At 37.1% G+C, this 24,337-nt stretch overlaps 1 protein-coding gene across 3 annotated transcripts in view; it reads right to left on the bottom strand.

The window, feature by feature from the left end:
- ece2b (endothelin converting enzyme 2b) overlaps nt 1–16,528 on the bottom strand; it is a 60,920-nt gene extending 44,392 nt beyond the window's left edge. The window contains exons 1-2 of one of the 3 annotated variants that reach the window (XM_079388071.1): nt 16,454–16,528; nt 16,279–16,355 (exon numbers count right to left, since the gene is read on the bottom strand). In XM_079388071.1, the coding sequence (XP_079244197.1) occupies nt 16,279–16,311 (33 nt within the window). In that variant the 5' untranslated portion in view covers nt 16,312–16,355; nt 16,454–16,528. Of the gene's footprint in view, nt 1–3,422; nt 3,526–16,278; nt 16,356–16,453 lie in introns of those variants that run through there. The other 2 variants (XM_079388072.1, XM_079388073.1) reach the window with 2 other exon arrangements.
- Between the last annotated feature and the right edge of the window lie 7,809 nt (nt 16,529–24,337).

The raw sequence follows: 24,337 nt of genomic DNA, 5'->3' as shown, positions 1-24,337 counted from the left end.
TAGAGCTCATCAAATATGATAAATGGAAGCTCAACTTTCTTGATGCACAAGAACAAACCTCATTCAGAAAACTTGGATTAAACCACTCAATATGTGACCCTGGAGCACAAAAACAGTCTTAGGTCGCCGGGGTATATTTGTAGCAATAGCCAAAAATACATTGTGTGGATCAAAATGATTGATTTTTCTTTTATGCCCAAAAATCATTAGGAATATTAAGTAAAGATCATGTTCCATGAAGATATTTAGTCAATTTCCTACCCTAAATATATTAAAACTTCATTTTTGATTAGTAATATGCATTGCTAAGAACTTCATATGGACAACTTTAAAGGTGATTTTCTCAATATTGAGATTTTTTTGCACCCTCAGATTCCAGATTTTCAAATAGTTGCATCTCGGCCAAATATTGTCCTATCATAACAAACCATACATCAATGGAAAGCTTTCAGATGATGCATAAATCTCATAAAATGGACACTTATGACTGGTTTTGTGGTCCAGGGTCACATATGGATTATCATGGAATCATGTGCATTATGGATGTTTTGAAACTTTTGGTAAACGAATGAAGGGACAGAAATTTCATTAAAAGTATCTTAAAGTGTGTTTCAAAGATTAACAGGTTTAGAACAACATGACTCCGTACAGCAATTTATTAATAGCAAAAATATTTTAGATACATTTCAAATTGTTCAAAAATTGTCAACAAAATTTGCTAAAATGTTAATATTTGAATCAATTTACGTAATAAAAGCTTTTAAAAATACATTTTCCCTCCATATATTTAATCCCATTCATGTCACATATAAAGAAAAACCTTATTTATTGTCTTTAACACATAACATATTTTAGTAAAAATGGGTAAGCGACATACTTTACAGTATTCCAAACAATTACAGTATTACGTTATATTACAAAAAAATTGAACATTAATAAATCATTATAAATCTACTTTTGACCTCTAATCGGCTATTCCATCCGCATTTTCATTTAGTCTGAAAATGTATTTTGGAATATTAAAGTATATTGGTATATATATATACACCTGTAAGTTTGAAAATAAATATAATTTCCTTTTTCATATTTCTTATACATTCATGCAGCAAGGGACAGAATTTTCATTTTTGGTTGCCATTATTGTAATATGTATGCTTGATTGCTATATTCTCACTGTCTCTGTAATAAAAGCCCAAATATGCTTTTTTAGTGTTTTCGCAGAAATCTAAATGAAGTTCTTAAAAATAATTCTTAAAAGAAATGCTAGAAACAAACCCTTTGGTCAATCACCAGATTGACTCCCACCATTGGCAGTCAGACTGCTAAAAAAACCTGAGAAATGTTTTGGAAGCAGCACAAGAGTCACAGTCTCGTTCAGGAAGTCAAGCTACCAATAGCTTTCGGTCGCTATTACACTGAAATAAACCAAAGAGTTTTAACTAAAACATAACACACTTTAAGCTTACACCTCATTTAGATTTGTTCCATCCGTTTTGTTAAAGTAACTGTAATGCTACAAACAGAGTGAATGTGAAAGGGTGAGCGGGTGAAACAAGGGTGTGAGAGTGAGAGAGAAACTGCTGGCCCGAGCTCTCAGTGGTGACACGAAGCGGAAGTCAGGGTTCAGCAATCTCCTTTTCCTCTTTTCTTCAATTCATGACCTCTCTCCATACTCCGACAGCGAGACCCGCTCAATAACTCGCACATGCACACACAAACACACACCTGTTATGCAGACAGAGCAAACCACTAATTATCTCTCAGACACTTTACTGCATCCAAACAGTGACTGTTTCTGCTTAGCAGGACTGATCAACATCTTTTGTAGGTATTGGTACAGTGAGTCCCAAACATAAGCAATGACTTCAGCTACAATCAGAGGGAATTGTTAGGCTGAAAAGAAAGTTTCGCAGGCCACTAAACCAAGCCTTCGCTGCGGAAAGAGAAACTACAAATGATAACTTATTTTAATATCTCAACTGTTTCTTTAAAAGGAAATTCAATTGAGAGCAAACTGGGACACCTACCCCTGGTTTCACAGACAAGGCTTAAGCCTAGTCCTAGACTAAAATGTAAATCTGAGCTGTTTCAACTGAAAGAAACTTGAACTGACTGCTCTTAAAACATGTCAGTGCCTTTGTTTTGGCTTAAGATGCACACCAGTAATGCCTTTTTCTAAGGAATGTTTATAAAAATCACTTAAAAGTCCTAATTGAACTATGGCCTAATCCTGACTTAGGCTAAGCCCTGTCTGTGAAAGCGGACCCTAAAGTCTCCAAACAACTTCATAGGTCCAGATATGTCACCCATCTACCTTTAAATGTAAAAATACATTTAAAAATGCACTTCATACAGAAAATGTCTTCTATGATAAACATGTTTCCATGCAGTCATTTCATATTTTTTACATGTGGTTCAAAGGAAAAAAATATATAGACTGTAATAAAGCCAAAAAAAGTCTTAATACAATGCTGAAATTCTTTCAAAATGATGACATAAGTGGTTTCTTTACAACTGTTTCCTAATAATTAAAAGCAGTGAAGCAATTTCTTTTAAAAAAATATTATTAATATTTGAAATCCACTATATATCTAAATCATATATATCCAAAGTCAGTGTGGTATAACCAATATTTTGAGAAAATCATTAAACAGAGATGCTCTTTAGACCCTCATGAGTCCAGATCAATAAGTTTTAAGATATAAATATTACAAATTCTGACATTTTTGGCTGTTTGTTCAGGTCAAATGGAGTAACCATCTTACTCTACGTTAATCTTTTGATATTCTCCAAATGTCATGATATTTAAAAATCTATACATGTTTGAATAGTTTATGAAGTTGAGAAAATTGAGATTAAGTTTTTATTTGATGGTTACACCACTTGACATTTTACTGTCATTACACCAAAATCTCGGTGTCCTGTAATAAATGCTTTTTTCAAAGTTGTAAATAAAACATTATTAGAGTATGTTCTACAAAATATACTATTTCAGTCTTTCTACTTTAACATTTTAAAATTGAATTGAACGTTGCTTGCTGTTTATTCTAATTATCTGTGATATTTCCTAGCAATTTCTGACGAAAACTGTTTCTATTTTCCAGAGTAGATAACTACATAAACATTGACAGATATAACATTTCTAAGAACTTGCCACCTGTTTTAATCTAGATTTTCTTTTAAACAAGATATTTTTGGGGGCTCGTTGACCCAAATGACTAGAGACACAATAGGATGTAAGTAGTGTTTGCACCAAATGAAAGCAGCTACAAATAGCATCTTGTTTTCATTAACTGCAAATACTTATAAATGCTATTCACACAAAGTGAAAGCAATATGTTGTGCTAAGGCTAAACTGTCTGAGCAATAAAGGCAGAAACATCCCCATAGCCATATTGAAACAGCCTGTAGTAAACACATACTTGTGCATATATTCTCACCGTCTCCGTTAAGTCAGCAACGGCTTTTGCACCCAGACAGCAGGAAAACAAAACAATAAATCAATCCCTCATTCAACGAGCCTCATCACACAGAACCGTGAACAAGTACTGTATGTTCTTCACACGCCACAAAGACAAGAAAGACACTGCCTCCCCCTTCTCATTTCCTTTTCTCTTCTCTCTCTGTGGTGGTGGCCTCCGTCACAGAGAGACCATAAACAGCGAGCAGAATGCTTTCAGACAGGCGGGAGGGACGAATGAGAGCAGATGAATGCGCAGAAAACAACACAAACAGGGGAGTTTGAAAATCACAGTCAGGAGGGTCTGCGAGAGTAGGAGGGAGTTTGAGACACGAAAAAAGATTGCGAGAGAATCAACGGGGGAGTTTTCTGAAGGGATGATGATAGTAGGAAAAGTAAACAGTTTCGCCTATGAAAAACGCCTGGGGCGGCTTCTTGATTCGTGCAACATCATGACAAAGTGGAGGACAGTCCCGAATAAATTAAAGTATCACCCAGAGAAAGAGAGACAGTGAGCTGTAAAAAGTGGTTAGTGCACATTGATCCATGCTGCGCATATGGGGAACGTAGGTTCAAATCTTGCTTGCAACATTAATTTATCTTCTGCCAGGTGAAAATAGGAAATCTACAGAGTCCCTAAAAAGACACAGAGATAGTAAAAATAGAAAGATCGGAAATAAAAAAAAATATTTTAATGATTTAAATGTTTGAGTTCACCTGAGAAACTTTTGTGTTTGTGATGGAAATAATATCAGGTGGTTTTGTAATTGAACACAAATGTTCTGCAAGCAAATGCAGATGTTCTGCAAAAAAACCTTTGTGGGAACGCAATAGTTTTGCGAGAGAACGCCAATCTTTTGTGAGCGAACATAACATTTTTCTGGGGAATGCAATACTTGTGCAAAACAAATGTTTTGCGAGAGAATGCATAGTTTCTCGCAGGATCGCTACTTCCATGTTATCGCTTTAATATGTCATTTTAGGAGTTTGTTCAAATTGCTCAATTTTAATAAAGTAATGATGTTTGCCCAAAATAGAGCTAGTTAGTCAAAAAGTTAATTCTTTAATTATTTACACATGGTGTACAAATTCAAATCTTGCTCACAAAAATGGTAATTTCCCAGGTCTGACTGCAAAGAAAAAATAACAGCAAAACTCTCCTTTTTTAACATTTTAACACTGTCATTTCAAATCCTTTCTAAAGATGGACACAAAATAAGATGTTTATCAAAATAGTCATGCTTCCCCTTTAAATGAATGGAAAAAATAACATCACAGTGCACTAAAAATTTGCCTAAATGACTCATGCATAATATTTCAAATCTAAATTTGAACTATATTTCTGAATCATTAGTTTCAACATCTTCATTCATGTTTCACAGAAGAAAGAGAGTCGTAAGAGTTTTAAAAGAGTAAAACAAAAAAGAAAATACAAGCGGAAATAACATGGGCTCGACCATCTCACCGTTTATAACGTACATTTACATCAAGCTATTTAGAGTATCCACCGGGACATACAGTACCACATAAAAACAAACCGCAACCCTTCCTTTCCTCAGTACATATTCGCTGCACAGAAACTCCCATTCAAGATCGCCTCACCAGCCCCTATTCCCACAGTCCTCTGGCCACTCATTCATAGAGACTTCATTCAGGCTGCCGGCTCAGAGTGTGCTAACACTTCTGCACCGTTAGAGGGGGCTTCCATTGTGGCCAGTTAAAGGGTACAGGGACAGAGAGCCGTACTGTTGTGGTACAAAAGGCCATTCTGTTCTATGCCGGCGGCCCATCATGGCCTGATGTAGTTAGACACTTGAGCGCACTTCACACGAGCCCCCCTTTCCCTGAAAACCAATAAGCAGAACGTATGAAGACCTGCTGATAGCTGCTTTTTGTGAAATTATGTTTTTTGACAATAAAGTTAAAGCAAGATGTCATCTGCAACCAATTTTACTTCCACAATGTGAGTGTAACCTAACTGTCAATGTTGAAGAATGGAGGGCAGGACTTGATTTTATTTGCAGGGAACTGATTAGACATTTTTGGAATAACATGCACCAGTGAATCATACAGAAAACAGCTTGGAATGTGCATTAAGGAAGGGTAAATATTAAAATCATGCCAAAAGAAAGAAAAAAAATTATCTACATACACAATCAGTGTTGCCTAATTCTTACTGTTCACATTTGTGCCATTTTTTAACTAAGTCTATAAAGTCTGAGACCGCATTGAAGTTTTATTTTAAAAAATCCCGTAGCTAAAACAGTAGAGCACAGGGCTGGAAAGACCAAGGTCAATGGATTGATTTCTAGGGAAAACATGAACTGATAAAACATATACCTTGAATGCAATTTAAGCTGTTTTAGATAAAATCATCTGACAAATGCGTAATGTAATATGTAATATTTTAAGCACGTTTGTGACACTGATCATGTGTCACAAATGAACACCTTTGTACAACCTTTTAACATAATCATGCAGCTCGGGTGCTGCTAGTGAAATTGTGAAAAACCAAATACTAAAACATTTGGAAAGAAGTATATGTGAGGAATTTCATTCAGGATTTAGACCATATCATTGCACTGAAACTGCTCTTTTCATGATCATGGTTGCATCACTCTCTTAGAATTGCTGGTGTTTAATGCTTATAGTACTGACCACAACACTGTCTTAAATAAGATTGAAAATTATGTTGGGATTAATGGCATGGAATTAGCTTAGTTTACAAATTATTTAGCTGACTGTTATCACTTTGTAGGAAGAAATGTAAAGGTATCATAAATCACAATTTTGATATGGTGTGCTGCAAGGCTCAATACTAGGACCGCTTTTTTAATAATGCATTCAGCTCTATATTTCCTTGAGGTCACACAAAACCTACCAATACTCTAAACTAATGGACTGCAAAGATAATATTAAAAGCTGGATGACTAACTATTGCTTAATTCAGAAAAAGTTAATTACTGGACCAAAAACCTCCAAAAGTAATAATATAGAATAGTGTCTCTTGATGAATGGTTATGGTTAAGGTCGTGGTCTTCAGTTAAGAACCTGGGTGTGCTATTTGGTAGCAATCTGTCATGTTAAAGTCACATTTCTAGCATTTGTAAATGTTTTTGTGTGAAATGTGAAAATGTTTTTTTTTTTCAAATTAGAAATCTCTAAATTACAGTGTCAAATGACGAAAAACAAATGCATGCATCCATGACCTCAAGACTAGATTATTGCATTAATGGGTGGATGTCCTGCAGGTTTACTAGAATATCTAATTAAACAAAACATTCTGAAGTTAATACAAAGTGTTCACACTTGAAAAAAAATGCATTTGTGCTATGTTCAACAGCAGTGTTAATGTAGCCATTCAGGGTAAAATGGTACAAAAAGGCTTCTGCTTAGAGAATGTATATTCTCTTTTCCATTTGCTATGCCACCCTCGGTTTGAGTGTGTCATTGATTAAACAAAACAACACTCTGTGTGTGTGTGTGTTTCTGAGAAAGAGAGAGAGAGTATATTCCCCAGGGAGCCCGAATGACGTCACCGATCTGGGCATCAAGGTTACCTCACTACCCGCACGCAGACCACGAGAGGAAGAAGGGAGGAACGGAGGAAAAGCAGAAGGAAGGAAGGAAGAGAAAAGACCAAAGAGAGTGCAGGAGAGTGCAAAGAGTTTTGATGGGTTTGCAAGAAATAGGACAAAAAAAAATCAGATCACCTACAGAATCAGTCTCATATGCGCTTTAAATTGAGCACCAGACCATTATTCTTTCTTTAAAAAACACAAACTGTTGATCAACACACATTTGAAAGGAAAATGTAGGTCTCTGTGCACATAAGAAAATTACGCAAATACATACATCTTTTCTCAGAGCTACAGTAGAAATGCACCACAGGATTCATGGTAGGGAGCCGTCCGAACGTCACACTCCACTGTAGAGCTGTTCTTCACAGCATATCGTCATCTGTTAACTGCTTACTTCCTGTCTTCCTGTGAATTTCTGCTTGTGCAACCAGGACAGACTTCAAATAGCTTCCCTCCTGTTGTCTAAGCTTTCACACAGGTGTGCGCACAGAAACATTACACTGCAAAAAGCATCTTCTTAATCAGTATTTTACACAGTTGTCCAGTACAAATAATATTGACACACTAAAAAACAAGATACATTTACTTGAGAAGAAATAATGCGAAAAACACTTCCATTCAAAAAATAATAAAAATGTGTAAAATAATCAAATATATATTTTTATTCACATAGCACCTTTCACACATTAAATGTGTGAAACTCAAAAAGTTACACTAAATAAAATAAAAATATATTTTCTGAAAAAAAAAAAAAAAATCTTAATATCCTATGCCATTTTTGTTCTCAGGTGAATTGATCTTGTTTAGATTAAGGCGCTCTAATATTTAGCATTTGAATAGCCTGAATTTACATAGACTGCAAAACAAAAACTACAGTCTGCGAGTAAAATAATTAGCTGAAAAAGAAGAGAACAAATCATAATAATATTGTTCAGGCCTGGTAATAAGCAATCTGTAAGCGATCTAAACTGTAACTTTGCTGCGGGAGGATGTGATTAAGAGGAAGAGGAATTGAGTTCTTCACAGACGACAAGCCGCTAACAAAAAGAAGGTGAGATTGCAGCGGGCAAAGCCAAACCTCGTCCCCTCTCTCTCTCTCTCTCTCTCTCTCTCTCTCTCTTCTGTCATTTTCATGCCAGGTCTCAGGTACTGCAGTGCAGAGCTGGCAGAATGTTAAACAAGCAAACGATGGGAACATGGAGGAATAATGGGAACACAGAGAAATAAAAAAGAAAGTCAAAGGAAGGTATGAAATTGTACATGGAGATTAAAGACAGCGGGGTGCAATGCTGAGGGACGGATGCAGATGAATAAAGATAGCTGGTTTGAAAAGATGAAAGGATGACATGACAGACAGGACAGACCGGTCCCTATTGACCCATTTACTCCCTTAACCTTCTCATCAGTTTAAATCCATTTTAATAGCTGAAAAACATAATTAACATTGAAGAATCACTGTTAATATTTCATGATTTTTTTTTTTTTAATAATCTTATGAGAACTAAAATTTCAACTTGATAACACACTTCAAACATCCTCTATGAAACATATTACATTACTTATGTTTGGAGGCTCCGAGACGACAGATAAGCATAAATAAATGCAATGAAGACTGTCTGACTGACTGATATATAAACTGAAGAGACACTTTACTTTGATTTATTTCTCTACAGAAGCAGACGCAACATCATTATTTTTATTAAATAATAGTTGCGTTTATGAAAAGTCTGTCTACTTTGTGAAACAACACAAGATTAAAGCTTCAGTAATGTCTCTCCAGCGGGTTTTGATTAGATCAGAGGAACAAATTAAAAGAATCCGAAGGGAAAAGAAGAGGTTAATTGCAAAATTACTATCATTATTTTCATACATCCATCACTAGAGCCTCTGGGAAGCAAAACAACAGGAAAGTCAATCTTAAAAGAACACGAAGGTTAATGCACACTTCTGGTCTTATTACATGATTCATCTGTCAGTTTTTCATTAGAAAAAATTATTTTAATAATATTTCAGGAAATGAACGATCTGTTTCCAGTTTTGACTGACATATTAATTCTAGAATTTTTCAAGAAATATCTCTGAAGATCTATTGCAAGTAAATGCTGGTTAATATGAGTAAAGCTCACAATAGCAAATAACAACACATTTGCAAAACAAGTGTTATGAGTGAGATACATTAGTTAGTTTCTCTTTTAAAGAATAAGTATAGCTTTATAGTATTTGCCCTTTTTGAACTACACAATGTAAATTATTATCGGTTTATCATCAATGTTGGTAGTTTTATTATGTAGTATTATGGAAGTAAAATATTATTTGTCTATTTTATCAGCATCCAGCATTAAATATGTGTGCTTGTTGAGTGGTTTCCCCTTCCCCTCTGTAAAATTTACAAATACATACCCAGACTAACTATAAAATGTGCCTCTGGTGACAACGATAGCACTTGAAATTAAATGTTAAATGTCCAGACAAATGTTTACTGAAGAAGTTAATTCTTTATCACAGTTTGAAAATAACACACTACCTACACTAAACTCTACTCTAAACCTAGCCAATAGCATTAAAAATATATATTCTGAAGCAACCATGCCATTTTAGCTTGCTTCTGCAAGTCCATGAGCTCTTATATTGAGTGCCATGACTCATGTTTCACAGCACTCGTACCCAAGTGCTGCGCATCACAAGTGCAGTGCTGTACTGGGTGCGCTACCAAGCAAGTTTACCATGTCAGAAAATCCACACATATGCAGCTAGTAAAGTGAAGCAAATATAAAAAAAGTTAGTTTAGAAGTCCTGATAAAAGTTTTTGGAGGTCGTAGCATAGTATTGCACAGGGAACCTCACACAAAGATGTCTTTATTTATCGATAATCTGCTCCTGTAATCATAATTTGTGTGAAAAGGAATTAAAGTTGTTGATGTTTTATTGATAAAATTGAAAAAAACTGCAGTAAATTGGATGTAAAAGTGCATTTTGGGAGTTTTGCAGAGATGTATAGAAGATGAATTCCCAATTTGTTTCTGTATGTCTTATTCTGTGTTTTTTATTATAATGTACATTGGCTATTCAGGTATCTGCTATTTAAAACACATACTGATCAACCACAAGCCTAGATATCTAGAAAAACTAAATGCCCCAAAATACTCTGGTAAACACTATTCAAAAAGACCTTGTGTAAGACACATCAGATGGCGACTGAGAAGGTGGATTGCTAGATCGCTGACCTTAACTTGGACCCTGAACACACACATACACACTGATACCGATGGAGTCTTGGCGTAGACAGGAAAGTGTGTCCATCTCCCTGCTCTCACACACCCAAAGGCAGGATGTGCCAGCGCTCCTGAGCCCTGAGCAGTGCTTCAGGGGTCACGCAGGGGATGACTAGAGAGTGCACTCCACCTCCAGAGAGCTTAACGACCAGCCTTTCCCACAGCAAACCACACCCTGGAGTCTCCCTGTCTTTCTGATCTGGAGCCAGTGTTGCGCTCTCTCCAACGATGGTTACGGTTTGGATCAGGATTTGAGAAGCTGCTCCTAGATTAGAGCAGGAAAGGGCAGCTGCTACTCAAAAATCATGTTATTACTACCACCGTATGCACTGCTAAGCCTAAAATGGTAGGCTAAAGACAACACCATTCCAGAAAATGATGGGTTAATTTTCAGTAAACACTGATGGAGATAGTACGCATGAAGGAAAAACACGCAAACAGGATGATGCTGGTTACATAACATCTTTATCTTCAGGACCACATAATCCAATAACTGTAGACACAAGCCAGTGTGTCTCCGGCCAAATCAAACATCAGCAAAGCCTGGCCGAATGTTTACAGCAAGGCCCTGAAACAACACTACTAAACAATAGCATCGCTAAATGTGTGAAAACCTGCACAAAACAGACACTGAGACTATTTGCATGATGCAGAAAGTGCAGAAACAAAGAGGAAGTGCAGTAGAAGATAAGATCTTTAACTAATTTGTCAGTGGCTTTATACACTAGAGTTCATGCTGAATCAGAGAAACAAATGTTGCAAAAAGTTTGATGCAACGGACACCAACATAGCAGCACGCAATATGAAAATCAGAGAGGCGGGTCAGTGCTTTAGGAAATCCAGCTTGCCATATTCCCACTAAAATCACACTTTACTGCACCATCAAAATGGTTATTATTCATTCTCATCTGCCAAAAGCATCTTACATCTTTCCACGCCAATTTATTTTATTTTTTTTATTTGCCAGCCACCACCAGCATTTTTGATAATTTTCACAAAAACTTAATGGCACCCAAATAACTTTGTTTTATGAATATCTGAGCATGAAATATGTGAAGCAAACAGAAAAAAACTTCTATTTAGCTAGCTTCAAGCAATCTTTTATATATATATATATCAACACTTGAATGTGTAAGTTTCATGGGGGGGGGGGAAGCAACATTTTAAACAAAAGCTGAGAAAATTGTGTTTTTGTAAAAGATCAGATTCAGAGCGATAATCAAAACAGATTGCTTCCATCAACAGATCCAAAGCTTGCACAGTCCTAAACCACTTCATGGGTCATCATTTCATTGGGTAACACTATGCAGTTTTGATTAATTTAATGATTAATGTTTGATGATTGTGTTATTTTACATACTAATCCTTAGTGGGACATAAGCAGTTTATGGAGTCATATGAATTCATACAAATTTGCACCCAATTTGGCAAAATGTCAAAAATATTTCTATGAGAGTATATTGGAACAACATTCTACAAAACTGCATTGGTTTCAAATGATTTGTTAAATGTGTATACTTTATTGAAACTGTTGAAACATTCACTAAAATAACAAGGGTACATGCTCTACATTCGTTATGTTGAGGGGTAAGACTGAAGCAGTCTCTTCTCTTTACAGGAACTGTGGTGATCATTCATCATATTTTATGGTGAACATATAACATTAGTACACTGACCTGGAACACAGTGTACGACATGCGTCAGACTGCTAATTATGTTGGTTTAAACATAGTCTTATCTCCAGAAATGTTGTTTACTCTCATTGTAATCTATCGTCCCCCTTCTTCTAATTGCAGTTTCTATGAAAATCTTGATACTTTACTGAAAGAATGTGATTTTAACAAGGAGGTAATTATCATGGGTGATTTCAACATTAATTGGGAAGATAAATCTACTAGGAAAAATCTTTTTTTAGTTAGTTTAAGATAGTTTTGATCTTAAACAATTAATTAGTGGACCTACTCGAATAACCAATTCTACTAAAAGTCAAATTGATCTGATATTTACTAATAGACCTGAGCGAATTTTGAAATCTTGTAATATGTTAACTGGTCTGTCTGACCATAATATGATTCTGGTAACTAGGAAACTAACTAAGAAGAGGTTTAGCTCATTTGTTAAGAAATGTGAATTCTTTGGGATACCAAAGAATAAACAAGAGAATTTTAAAGGTGCTATTCAGCAGATAGAATGGGATAATCTATTATTCGGTATTGATTATGAGGAAGATTTTTACAAAAAGATTAGAAAATATTATTACTGATTATACCTGTAAATTTAATCATAGAAAGAAAAAAAATATGGTCCCATGGATAAATGTAGATATTCTGAATTTGATGAAAGACAGGGATCATGCTTTGAAAACCTCACTTAAAACTAAATTGAGTAGTGATAGATATCGATTTACTATGTTAAGGAACTCTGTGGTAAAGAAATTGCAAAAAGCTAAAGCCGATTTTTTTCCTCACTATGATAGAGGCAATCCTAGAATCATTTGGAATCAGTTAAAAAAATTAACAAGCCAACAAAATGAAGATAAGAAAATTCTAGACCTTAAAGTAAAAGGGAAATCAATAAACAATCCAGCTGAGATGGTAGAGATTTTTAATCATCATTTTGTTGATTCCGTAGAAACTATTGCTTGTTGTTTTCCGCCTGCGTATACTAATGTCTGTCCAGTTACAACAGTGGAACCTGTTTTTAGAATAAGGCCTGTTAGTGATTCTGATGTTATGAGAACAATTAGATCTCTTAAGTCATCTAGAGCAAAAGATAAATATGCCATGGATGTTGTTATGCTCAAAGAGTCTAGTTTGACCCTAATTAAACCTATTAGTAAAGTTATTAATCTGTCAATTTCCCAAGTGTTTGGAAGTCGGCGATTGTTGTTCCAATATTCAAAAGTGGAGACCCCCTTTCTATTGATAATTATAGGCCAATTAGTATTTTACCCACCGTTTCTAAAATTATGGAGAAACTAGTTGCAGAACAGATAAGCAGTTACTTGAGTAGTAGTTCATTTTCAATGCATCCAATGCAGTTTGGTTTTCGAGCAAAATACTCAACGGAAACCGCAAATTGTTTTTTTATTGAAAATATTAAAACTCTCTTAGATAAAGGTGGTGTAGTTGGAGCAGTGTTCCTTGATTTAAAGAAAGCCTTTGACACCGTTAATCATAGAATCCTGATGTCTAAGTTAGCTTGTTTTAATTTCTCATCACATACACTTAACTGAGTCATATCTATCAGATAGATTTCAGTGTGTTAGAGAACACAATCACCTATCCAATGATTTAGGTACATCGACTGGTGTTCCGCAAGGATCTATCTTGGGTCCAATGCTTTTTGCTATGTATATAAATGATTTTCATCTTTCATGTCCTGGCATTAATATACAAATGTATGCGGATGATACAGTGATTTATATACATGGTAATAGTCTGACACAAGTTGCAAATGAACTTACGAATTCTATGGTTAATGTGTCGGCATGGCTAAAACAGAATTGCTTGCAACTAAATGTGTCCAAAACAGTATGTTTTTCTCTAAGGCTAACAGTATTATTAAAGAGCCGGATGTTTACGTGTCAGGGGTGAGGCTGCAGACGTGCCTCAATATAAATATCTGGGAATACTGATTGATTCTAAACTTACATTTAAAGCTCACGCAAAAAAGGTTTGTAAGCAGGTTAGGTTTAATCTCTATAATTTTAAACTATTAGAGATAACGTCATTAGAAGCAGCTAAGATGTACTGTATTCTATGGTTATTTCCCACATGACTCAGTGACTCTAAAACCATTAGAGGTCTTATACAAACGTACACTTAAAGTCTTCGATAAGAAATCTGTACATTCTCACCATTGTCTAATACTGGAAAATTTTATTTAAGTTGGGAAAACATGATTAAGTATGCAAATGTATGCTTGATGTATAAAATTATTTATGGTTTATCTTCTCCCCCTCATGTTCATATTAGAACAACTGATTATCGCTCTACAAGAGGCGCATTAAGAGGAGACTGTATCATACCGCTGAGACGAAGTAAATTTAGTCAGTCTGCTTTTTCTGTCAAAGCTGCACGAGAATGGAATACTGTTCCGACAACTATAAGAGATCTAGACACATATGCTTTATTTAGGGTTCAATTGAAGAATTGGTTAATCAGTACTAGAATCTTATATCTGCTAGCCATCCTATTATTGTTTGTATTTTGTTGCATTGTTTTTAATTGATCCTAAATTGTTTAAACAGATTTTTATTGTATTGTGTATTTATTAAATTTTCTATTATGTATTTTTAATCACATTTTCTTTAGGGTGACTTGTAACATCTTGTCCAGGGACTACGGATGAAAAATAGCCTTTGGCTAATTCTGGTACATTTACAGGAATGTTTTTATTAATGTACAATGTCCCTGTCAAACTAAATTAAAAAAAATGTTCTTGCTGATCCAGATAACAAAGTTGTGTAAATGGCTCTTGCTCTGCTAGCAGTAATTGATTTACAGCATATTGGACGGGCTAATTAGAGCAGCTCCATCATGACCTCTGAGCACTCCTCCCAAATGACTGAAACGGTGCGTGTTTATGAGTGAATTCACATCCGCTCTGGCTACATTAAGTTTCAGTTATTAGTGGTGATTGCTAAGGATGGGTGATGGGTTCTTCAAAACCCCTTAACCTATGTATTGAGCTTCAGCGAGTTTCATACGGCGCTACCTGGCAGATACACTCTAAACAAACAAATCTGTAAAAATAGGCCACAATGTATTGTAGTAATTTGAAGCAATTTTCCACATGCATTATTATTATTTACAAGTGTTTCACTTTCACAGACTTTTTCATTAACTGTTCCCTCCTGGTGGAATGTCTTAGCCATCTAAAGACAACTCTTCCATCTTCATTTGACCTCTAACTCTAGCCCACTCTATTCTAATTATATTTGTTGTTGGGGTTTTTTTTTTCTATTGTCCTCATTTGTAAGTTGCTTTGGATAAAAGTGTCTGCTAAATGACTAAATGTAAATGCAAATGATTGACCTGTATTTAGAATTTTACCCTGCATTGTTTTGTTTTATTTTTTTTATAAGCAAAAAAATCTGAACTGATACATTTCTTTAGTTTATCCCAAAGCATTCATATTTACTCTGCCATTTTCATATATGTTTGTTTTGTTTTGTTCCATTAAATTCAATATTTCCACACATAGTAGGCCTACATTACCTATAGGTTATCTAACAAAACATTTTATTTTTGCATTGACATGACTCGCGATTTTATAACAGCCCCTCCAATGTTCCGCTTTATCACAATCAACAAACACGCATGAAATATTTTTAAAAAGTAACCTTAAAGAAAAGTAAGATTTCGCGGGAAAATGGCAGCTACATGTTACAGTACAGCGACCCCCCACCGCTCTAGTTGCCATGGTAACGTACGCCAGTCCGTAAAGCGTCGTGCAACTGAAGATGCTCTGGTAGCCACTCCCTGTAAACAAACCAGCGAAACCTCCAACAAGGAGTCAATGAATAAAAACCAGTCGGTCTTGTGTCGGAAACAGCTCTTCAGAGAGGAATCTGAGCTGTGGGTTCGGTCGGTGTAAGTGTCACTCAAGAACAGCGTTACAATAGTTTGTTTGCGACAGAGAGCAGCGCTAACGACTGTTTGTTTTCCTTAAACAGGTTCTTTGTGATTAATGAAACGCGGAAACGACCGTGGGAACCCCGAATATAATTAAAACAGTTGGTTAAATAAATACATCTGCGTTGTGCGCGAGTATAAGATGATTTGTCGCGAGTTTCGTTACATGAGTCGAAGAGTAAACATTAAAAACATCTATCTCCAAATGTGCAAAATTCGCCTTATTCCGTGCCAAGAATCAGTTTAAAGCAGCTCCGCTCCCTTCACCCCGTGTTCTGGCGATGAGAAGGCTTGCAGATGTTTTGTGATTTAATGAAAAGACTCACGTTATTTCGTAAATCTTGCAGCGCTACACTCATCGTGCAGCATCGGCGCTCCGCACGCGACTAAACCATCCCTGCGCCTGAAACAAACATGAGTGTTAAAGCCAGCCTTCATCCATCCACAGCCGCAGCTTTCCATCTGCAAACACTGAAACAGACGCGATGCGTTATAGCCTACCGCTGAACGCTTCAGAAGACGGCGCGCATGATGCTGTGCCACCGCCAACGACCAGCACGTCCTCTGCTCTGTGTGTTACAACATAGAAAGATGTCTGAGAGAGAGATAGATATAGATCAGCCTGTGCTCTCTCTCTCTCTCTCTCTCTCCGCCCCTTCGCTCCGTGTCCGTGATTGAAGGCGCGCTCCCGCGCCGCATCTGTATGGACTGGGTTGCTGACTCTGTCATAGGCATCAAGTGGGATGAGCGCTAATACCCTCTTCATGTACACTTAAAAATCTCAATTTCCCCCGTATATAGTTCTTGAGCTGCCGTGTGGTTCTTTAGGGATTTGGTTTGTGTTTGTGGAGCATTACTACAGTTTCTAAAGAACTATAAATGGAACTGGAAAACCATGTAGGTTCTAATTTAAATGTAATTCAAAATAACTAAGAATTATTATTATTTAAAACTGTAGGCCTATCTCCACTAGTTGTAAAATATGTAGGCTATAAAATACAACATAGACATATACATTTAAAATATATCATGTGACTATAGACCACAAAACCAGTAGTCATAAGGCTCTTTAAAAAAATGAGATTCATACATCATCTGAAAGCAGAAATAAGGATACGGCTATATTTGGCTGAGATACGACTATTTGAAAATCTGCAATCTGAGGGTGCAAAAAAATTAAAAACAAATACTGAGAAAATCAGTTAAAGTTGTCCAAATTAAGTCTTTAGCAATGCATATTACTAATCAAAAAATAAGTTGTGAAATATTTACGGTAGACTGCAATCAAAGAGCGCACATCCAACAGGCCAAAAGCTCAATGTGGGGGCGCAACCAGAAAAAGCTTTTAAGCTTGAAACATCACCTGTGGTGACAACATAAGTATTTTCTACTTTTGGAGCTGTGGTGTGCCAACTTTGCTTTTCTTGTTTGAAATATTTACAGTAGGAAATTCTTCATGGAACATGATCTTTACTTAATATCCTAATGATTATTGGCGATAATTTTGACCCATACAATGTATTGTTGGCTATTGCTTCAAATATACCTGTGCTACTGCTTTTGTGCTCCAGGGACACATTTATATGGGTTGTTTTTCTGGAACAATATTCATATGCACATGGTGTGAAATACTGTTTGATTTGTTTTGACTGATTTATTTAGCTATTTGATTGTAAATGATGCCTCCACCATTATCCCAGTCACTTTCACTATATGTCAGTCAGATAAATTGCTGATATTTTTACATCGGCATACAGTTTGCAGGACAATGTTCAAAACATCACAGTAAATCAAATGTTTGCAAGACATACAAATAATCAGTGAATGCAACATTGTTGGAACAGAAGAATTTTAACCCTATAAAGCCTGCTGTGTCATATTTGCTGGGTAGTAACTGATTATGTAATAAGATAAAAAATTGAGTACGTTTTAAAATGCTCATAGATCAGGGTTACTTTTTATGGATTACATGATTACAAATGATTCGCACAATGGCATTAAATTATTCATAATTTGTTTATTCTCGTACAATATATTTAAAACCTGGAAGACTTTGTCCATGTCATTGCTATATTCATGTTAATTAGTGTTTGTACATGTGATGCAGGGATTCCCAAACATCCACCTAAAATATTTACTTGAAGTTCATTTTTCAAATAATTAACAACATTTGCATGTTTTCTGATGTAGGTTAATGGTCATAGGTTTGATTTCTTTTTGTTTGTTGGTTGGTTGGTTGGTTGTGTATAACAATAATCCCTTTTAAACAAGTTAGGTCAAAAGTAATCCAAAAGTAATCTGAATACATTACCTAAAACGAGTAATCTATCATTCACATCAGTTACATTAACGACTACAATTTTGTATCATGTAATTTGTAATAAGCAACAGACTACAATTTGTAAGTAATCTACACAGCTCTCTTGATACTTAAATTTTTAAGGTCTCTAAATTTTAAGCATGATAAAATTTTTGCTGAAAAGCATGTTGTACACAATCTACTACGTGCCTTCTGTTGTCTGATTAATAGATTACAGTGTTTTAACAAAAAAAAAGGCTGTTTAATATCATTCTAAATACACCCACCTTCAGTTTGTGGTTCACGTCTTACTCTTTGGCCCTGAAAATATCAGCATCTGCACTAAACTTCATATTTTTGCTCTTGGACCTCTGAATATAATGTGTGTTTTTTGTCCTCGAGTATGAGCATCATATTCTCTTATATCATACTATATGAGCCATAAAACCCTCAGCGCTGGATCTCACAGCTGATTGAAAACATATGTTTTACATGAATTAAGCCTGGGTAGGGTTATATAACAGATTTGAGCCGCTCTCTCTCTCTCTGCTTCTCTTTCTCGTCTAGGAATGAACGCAAATATCTCTGCATCTTGGAGGCCACCCAATCCCTGCATCGTTTAAATGAAATGGGAACTGCAGTAAAGTGCTGGCCTGATATCAGAAAGTAGATTAGACTGATTAGCTAATACACAAGACAAAGATACAGAGACTGGACTGAAGATTTCTCAAGTGTATCCACCAAATGTGTTTTAAGACATCGTCATTGTCTGGATGTATCCTAGCATACTGCTTACTAGATAATATAAAGTTTACTATTGAATACTTTTGTGGAAATAGCATATGAAACAATATGCACTATGCAATACATACCTACCTCAACACATTGCATATTTAATTGTTGAGTGAGTCAGGTATTGATTTATGGACTTTTCTTAGAGTGGTATATACTCCAAGCCTTCTAAAGTAAAGTTTGCATAATTAATGGAAAATAGGCAGTTTTTAAAATTTGGTTTTCAAATGAAATGCAAGAAAGTAGCAAGTTAAGACATGAGAGGGAGTAAATTATGACAGAATGCTCACTTTTGGGCGAAGTGTTCCTTGAAATTGTTTTTATTAATTCACTTTGATCAAAATCATCTGCTAAATGAACAAAATCATCTGCTGAATGAGTAATTTATGTAACTTTTTTATTATTCAATATTAACTGCCAAAGCATTTGGCAACAGTACTGATTTATGATCAGATGATATAGGCAGCAGAACACTTTCAAAAGGAGCGCATGAAAAAACATCTACCAAAGAGTTGCAGCAACAGTGAAGTCTTTATCTTGGTTTAAATGCTAATCAATAGCCGAAGGCTGTAACTCTTTGGAGGTTTTCATAAAGCACCCCATGCATAATATAACTCAGCACTCAACTTCTGGCTTCGTTTGCTTGCTTTGGCCAGATGGGAAATCAAGGTCGCCAGGCAGATATGTCTGCTGATAGCCCCGTCTGCTGCCATCCTCATCTCTCACCTTGAACGGCATCAAGGCCTGCCAGAAACCCAATGATCTGATGCAAGCACTTGCACGCTCTCTTTCTATCTCATTTCTGTTTAGTGTGATTGTCTATTCATTTCAGTTTCCAAATGGCATACTGCAGAAGAGTTTCTCTGGAGAAAGCTCGAGGTACTGTGAAGCGAGAGTTAGACACATTTCTTGTTCCTCTTCCAAGTTAGTTCTAGTTTAGTCTTCATTTCTGTTGCCCTTCACAATCTCTGCTGCTTATTTCTGTCTGTCTCTCTCGGTCCCCTGCTCAATGCTGTTTTTGTGTCTGCCTCCGACAGAATTCTGCTCACCTCCTCCCTCCTTTCTGCTAGAAGGTCAGATCTTGCTATTGGGTGAAATGAACAAACTCAGCATGTGGCCTTGTCCCATTTTTAAAGGAATATTCTAGGGTGCTAAACACGTTAGAGGAATAGTTCAAAGAGAAAATTCAATTCTGTCATTATTTTACTGCCCGAATGATATGTGAACGATATGACTGATTCATTCATGATTCTGATGGATTCTTTCATAGATTCAGAGATCTGATCAAAACTGTTCTTGAAACAGTCCAGTGAGGTTATGTTTACAGCACAAAGATTGTACTAAAACTGGAAATTTTGAGTTGGCTCCTCTGACAAAGCTATACTATACGTTGTGTTTTTATATTTCCCCAGAAGAAGGTTTTTTCAAACCTGCTATAGTTCTAACCAAAAATGCTGCTAGTTCTAAACAAAAGTTCATAACCAAAACCTTCATCCCATGGGAAGTGGGTTCTTTTCAGTTTAGGAAAAGGGCTATGGGACAGCTGACTGAATCAACATGAGGCTTACAGTGGTTATCCATTTAAAAAAAAAAAAAAATGATATGCAGAGATCTTTAACTACCCTACTGAAGAAATCTAGCATTTTGTGCTGGTCCAGAGTGGTTGATATTGTTTAGTGCTGGTGTCGTGCGAATTCAGCTGGTTGGTTCGCAACAAAAACTTATGCTCAACTGGTTAACCTGGTTGAGCAAGTAAACGTCCAAATTTTCTTGAATGAAATGCAATCATTCAAGTGTGGCAAATATGCATAAAATATGAAATCTGCGTGGGGAACTTTATGCCCTCACACAAAATATCGAAGGGAAAGCCGGTTAGTCACCAGAAGAGACGGACGGCAGCTCGCGTAAGTGTTTTGAATACTTGATCGCAGTTCTGTTGTTTAAATTATTTACTTGCTGCTAGGAAGGAATAGTTTGTTTCCTACCTATTTCTACTCTGCATTTTCGTTGGGGTTTTTATGTTTGATTGCACTTACTGGTAATTAGAATAATTTGCGGCTCAGCTGAGAACGAGCCTGTGTGATTGTGCAAAGTGTTAGTTTCATCTTGAGCTATTAGCAGTCCTTTAACCTTATTGGCTGGGCTGATCAGAAGCCGGCCACAGCGACTGTTAAAAGTATTTAAACTGCTCGGTCGCTGCTCTAAGTTTGGGAAAGCCGTTTAGTCACCAGAAGAGACGGACGGCGGCTCGCAGTGCTGACGCGGAAGCAACGACACCAAGCACACACTTAAGTATCACACACATAGTTTTTATCTTCCCTCACACTTTCCTATCCTCTATCCTTCCACGTCTATCATGTGTTTCCAAACAATTCCGGTTCTCTCTCAACCTCGCTCTAAAAACACACGCAGAAGGCTACGTAACCCTGCTAACCTGCGCCCTATCTCTACATCGTCCACTGTACCTCTTTCTTTCTCTGTGGGTTTTTGGAATAGCCAGTCAGCTGTCAACAAAGCCGACTTCATTTCTGCTTTTTCCTTACATTCCACACTCAGCATCCTGGGCTTGACTGAGACCTGGATTCGTCCAGAAGACACGGCAACCCCAGCTGCTCTCTCTCACAATTTCTCTTTCTCTCACACCCCTAGGCAAGTTGGCCGGGGTGGGAGCACTGGTTTACTCATTTCTAACAATTGAAAATACTCTACCCACTCTCCCCTAGGCAATCTCAACTCATTTGAATCTCATGCCATTACTGTAACAGCTCCAATAAGACTCCAGATTGTGGTAATCTATCGTCCACCTGGCCAAATTCTAGCAACCTTCCTAGATGAGCTGGACGGACTGCTGTCCTCTTTCATGGAGGATGGCACTCCACTCTTAGTCTTCGGTGATTTCAACATTCACCTAGACAGGCCTTATGCTACAGACTTCCAGTCACTCCTAGCTTTATTTGATCTCAAATGCATCACCACTACTAGCACGCACAAATCAGGCAACCAACTCGACTTAATTTACACACGCAATTGTTCTACAGATAACATTCTAGTACAACCATTACATATCTCTGACCATTTCTTCATTACATTTATTTTACATTTTGCTACGCAGGTGCCACCATCTCCCTTACCGGTTACTTTCAGACGCAACCTACGCTCCCTTTCCCCCTCCCTTCTTTCCTCTGTAGTATCCCCCTTCCCTTCCCTCTTCCCTTCATACCTACCCATTTCTCTTCTCTGGATGTGAATGCAGCTACTGACACTTTATGCTTTACCTTAACCTTTTGTCTAGACGACATCTGTCCTCTCTACTCCAGGCCAGCACAGGCTGCCCGTTCTAACCCCTGGTTATCCGATGTTCTTCGTGAGAATCGGACCAAACTCAGAGTGGCAGAGAGAAAATGAGAGAAAAACGAGTTGTCTTCAACCAGCTCTCACGGTTTCTTTCACAGTACAACAAACTGGATGCTAAACAGTCAGGTTTCAGGAGTGGACATTCAACAGAGACTGCGCTACTCTCAGTCACTGAAGCCCTGCGAATTGCAAAAACCGATTCCAAATCATCAGTCCTCATTCTGCTGGATCTTTCTGCTGCTTTTGACACTGTCAATCATCAGATCCTCCTGGCTAACCTCTCAACACTGGGCATCATTGGCATTCCACTTCGCTGGTTTGAGTCCTATCTCACCGGTAGATCTTTCAGGGTGGCCTGGGGAGGGGAGGAATCCAAACCACATCAACTGGTCACTGGAGTTCCTCAGGGATCGGTTCTTGGACCCCTCCTCTTCTCCACATACACTACATCACTGGGTCCCATCATACATGCACATGGCTTCTCCTATCACTGCTACGCCGATGACACGCAGCTCTATCTCTCTTTTCAACCAGATGACCCAACGGTAGCTGCACGGATCTCAGGCTGCCTGGCGGACATCTCGGCATGGATGAAAGAACATCACCTACAGCTAAACCTGGCAAAGAGGGAACTTCTTGTCTTCCCTGCCACTCCGACTCTACAGCATGACTTCACGATTCAGTTTGGCTCATCAATGATTACCCCATCAACTTCGGTCAGAAATCTTGATGTAATCTTTGATGACCAGCTGACCTTCAAAGAGTACATTGCAAAGACTGCTCGATCCTGCAGGTTTGCACTACACAACATCAGAAAGACCAGGCCCTTTCTGACAAAGCATGCTGAACAACTTCTTGTCCAGGCCCTTGTCGTTTCTAGACTGGACTACTGCAATGCTCTTCTGGCTGGTCTGCCATCAAACACAGTCAAACCTCTACAAATGATTCAGAATGCAGCGGCATGACTGATCTTCAACGAGCCCAAAAGAGCGCATGTTACACCTCTCTTCATCTCCTTGCACTGGCTACCAGTGGCAGCTCGCATCCAGTTCAAGTCACTGATGCTTGCGTACAGATCTACCACAGGCTCTGCACCCTCCTACTTCCACTCACTATTACGAACCTACATCCCCTCCAGAAGTCTGAGATCTGCTAGTGAGCGACGCCTTGTGGTACCATCACAGAGAGGCTCAAAATCACTCTCCAGAACATTTTCGTTCACCATTCCTGGCTGGTGGAATAATCTTCCCACCCCTATCCGGAATGCTGGATCCCTGTCAATCTTCAAGCAACAACTGAAAACTCATCTCTTTCGGCAGTACTTGACTTCATCCTAAACTCAAAAAAAAAAAAAAAAAACTCACTCTTTCCCTCTATCTTTCTCTCCCTCCCTTGTACTTATTTGAACAATGACTGAGACTTGGTGTTACGAGCACTTCCTCTGTCTGATTGCCTCTTCAAGATTAATCGCTTTTTGTATTCCCCAATTGTAAGTCGCTTTGGATAAAAGCGTCTGCCAAATGATTAAATGTAAATGTTGTTTCTGCCACGGAATAAACAAAAATACTATACATAAAAAAAAAGGTTGCTTGCAAATGTGAGTTTATATCTCTGGCATTTCTTCTTAGAATTGCAAGTTTATATCTCACATGTGTGAGTTCTATACTCGATTGTGAGTTCATACCTCACAATTATGAGAAAAAAGGTCACAAGTGTGAGATATAAACATGGAATTGCAAAAAATAACTTGCAGTTCTGAGAAACTGAGAATTGCCTTTTTATTTTTTTATCTTTTATTCCATGGGGGAAACAAAAAACAGAACTGTGAGATGTAAACTCAAAATTCAGAGAAAACAACAACGACAACAAAAGCTCAACTGTCAAGCTTTTTTGAAAAACCTGGTCAAGCAAGTAAAAATGGCGTCACATTTTCTGTTGTT

Source organism: Barbus barbus (genome assembly GCF_936440315.1).
Source record: "Barbus barbus genome assembly, chromosome: 31".
Taxonomy (NCBI): domain Eukaryota; kingdom Metazoa; phylum Chordata; class Actinopteri; order Cypriniformes; family Cyprinidae; genus Barbus; species Barbus barbus.
The sequence above is the reverse complement of the archived record's forward strand: the minus strand, read 5'-3'. Positions and strand labels throughout refer to the sequence as shown.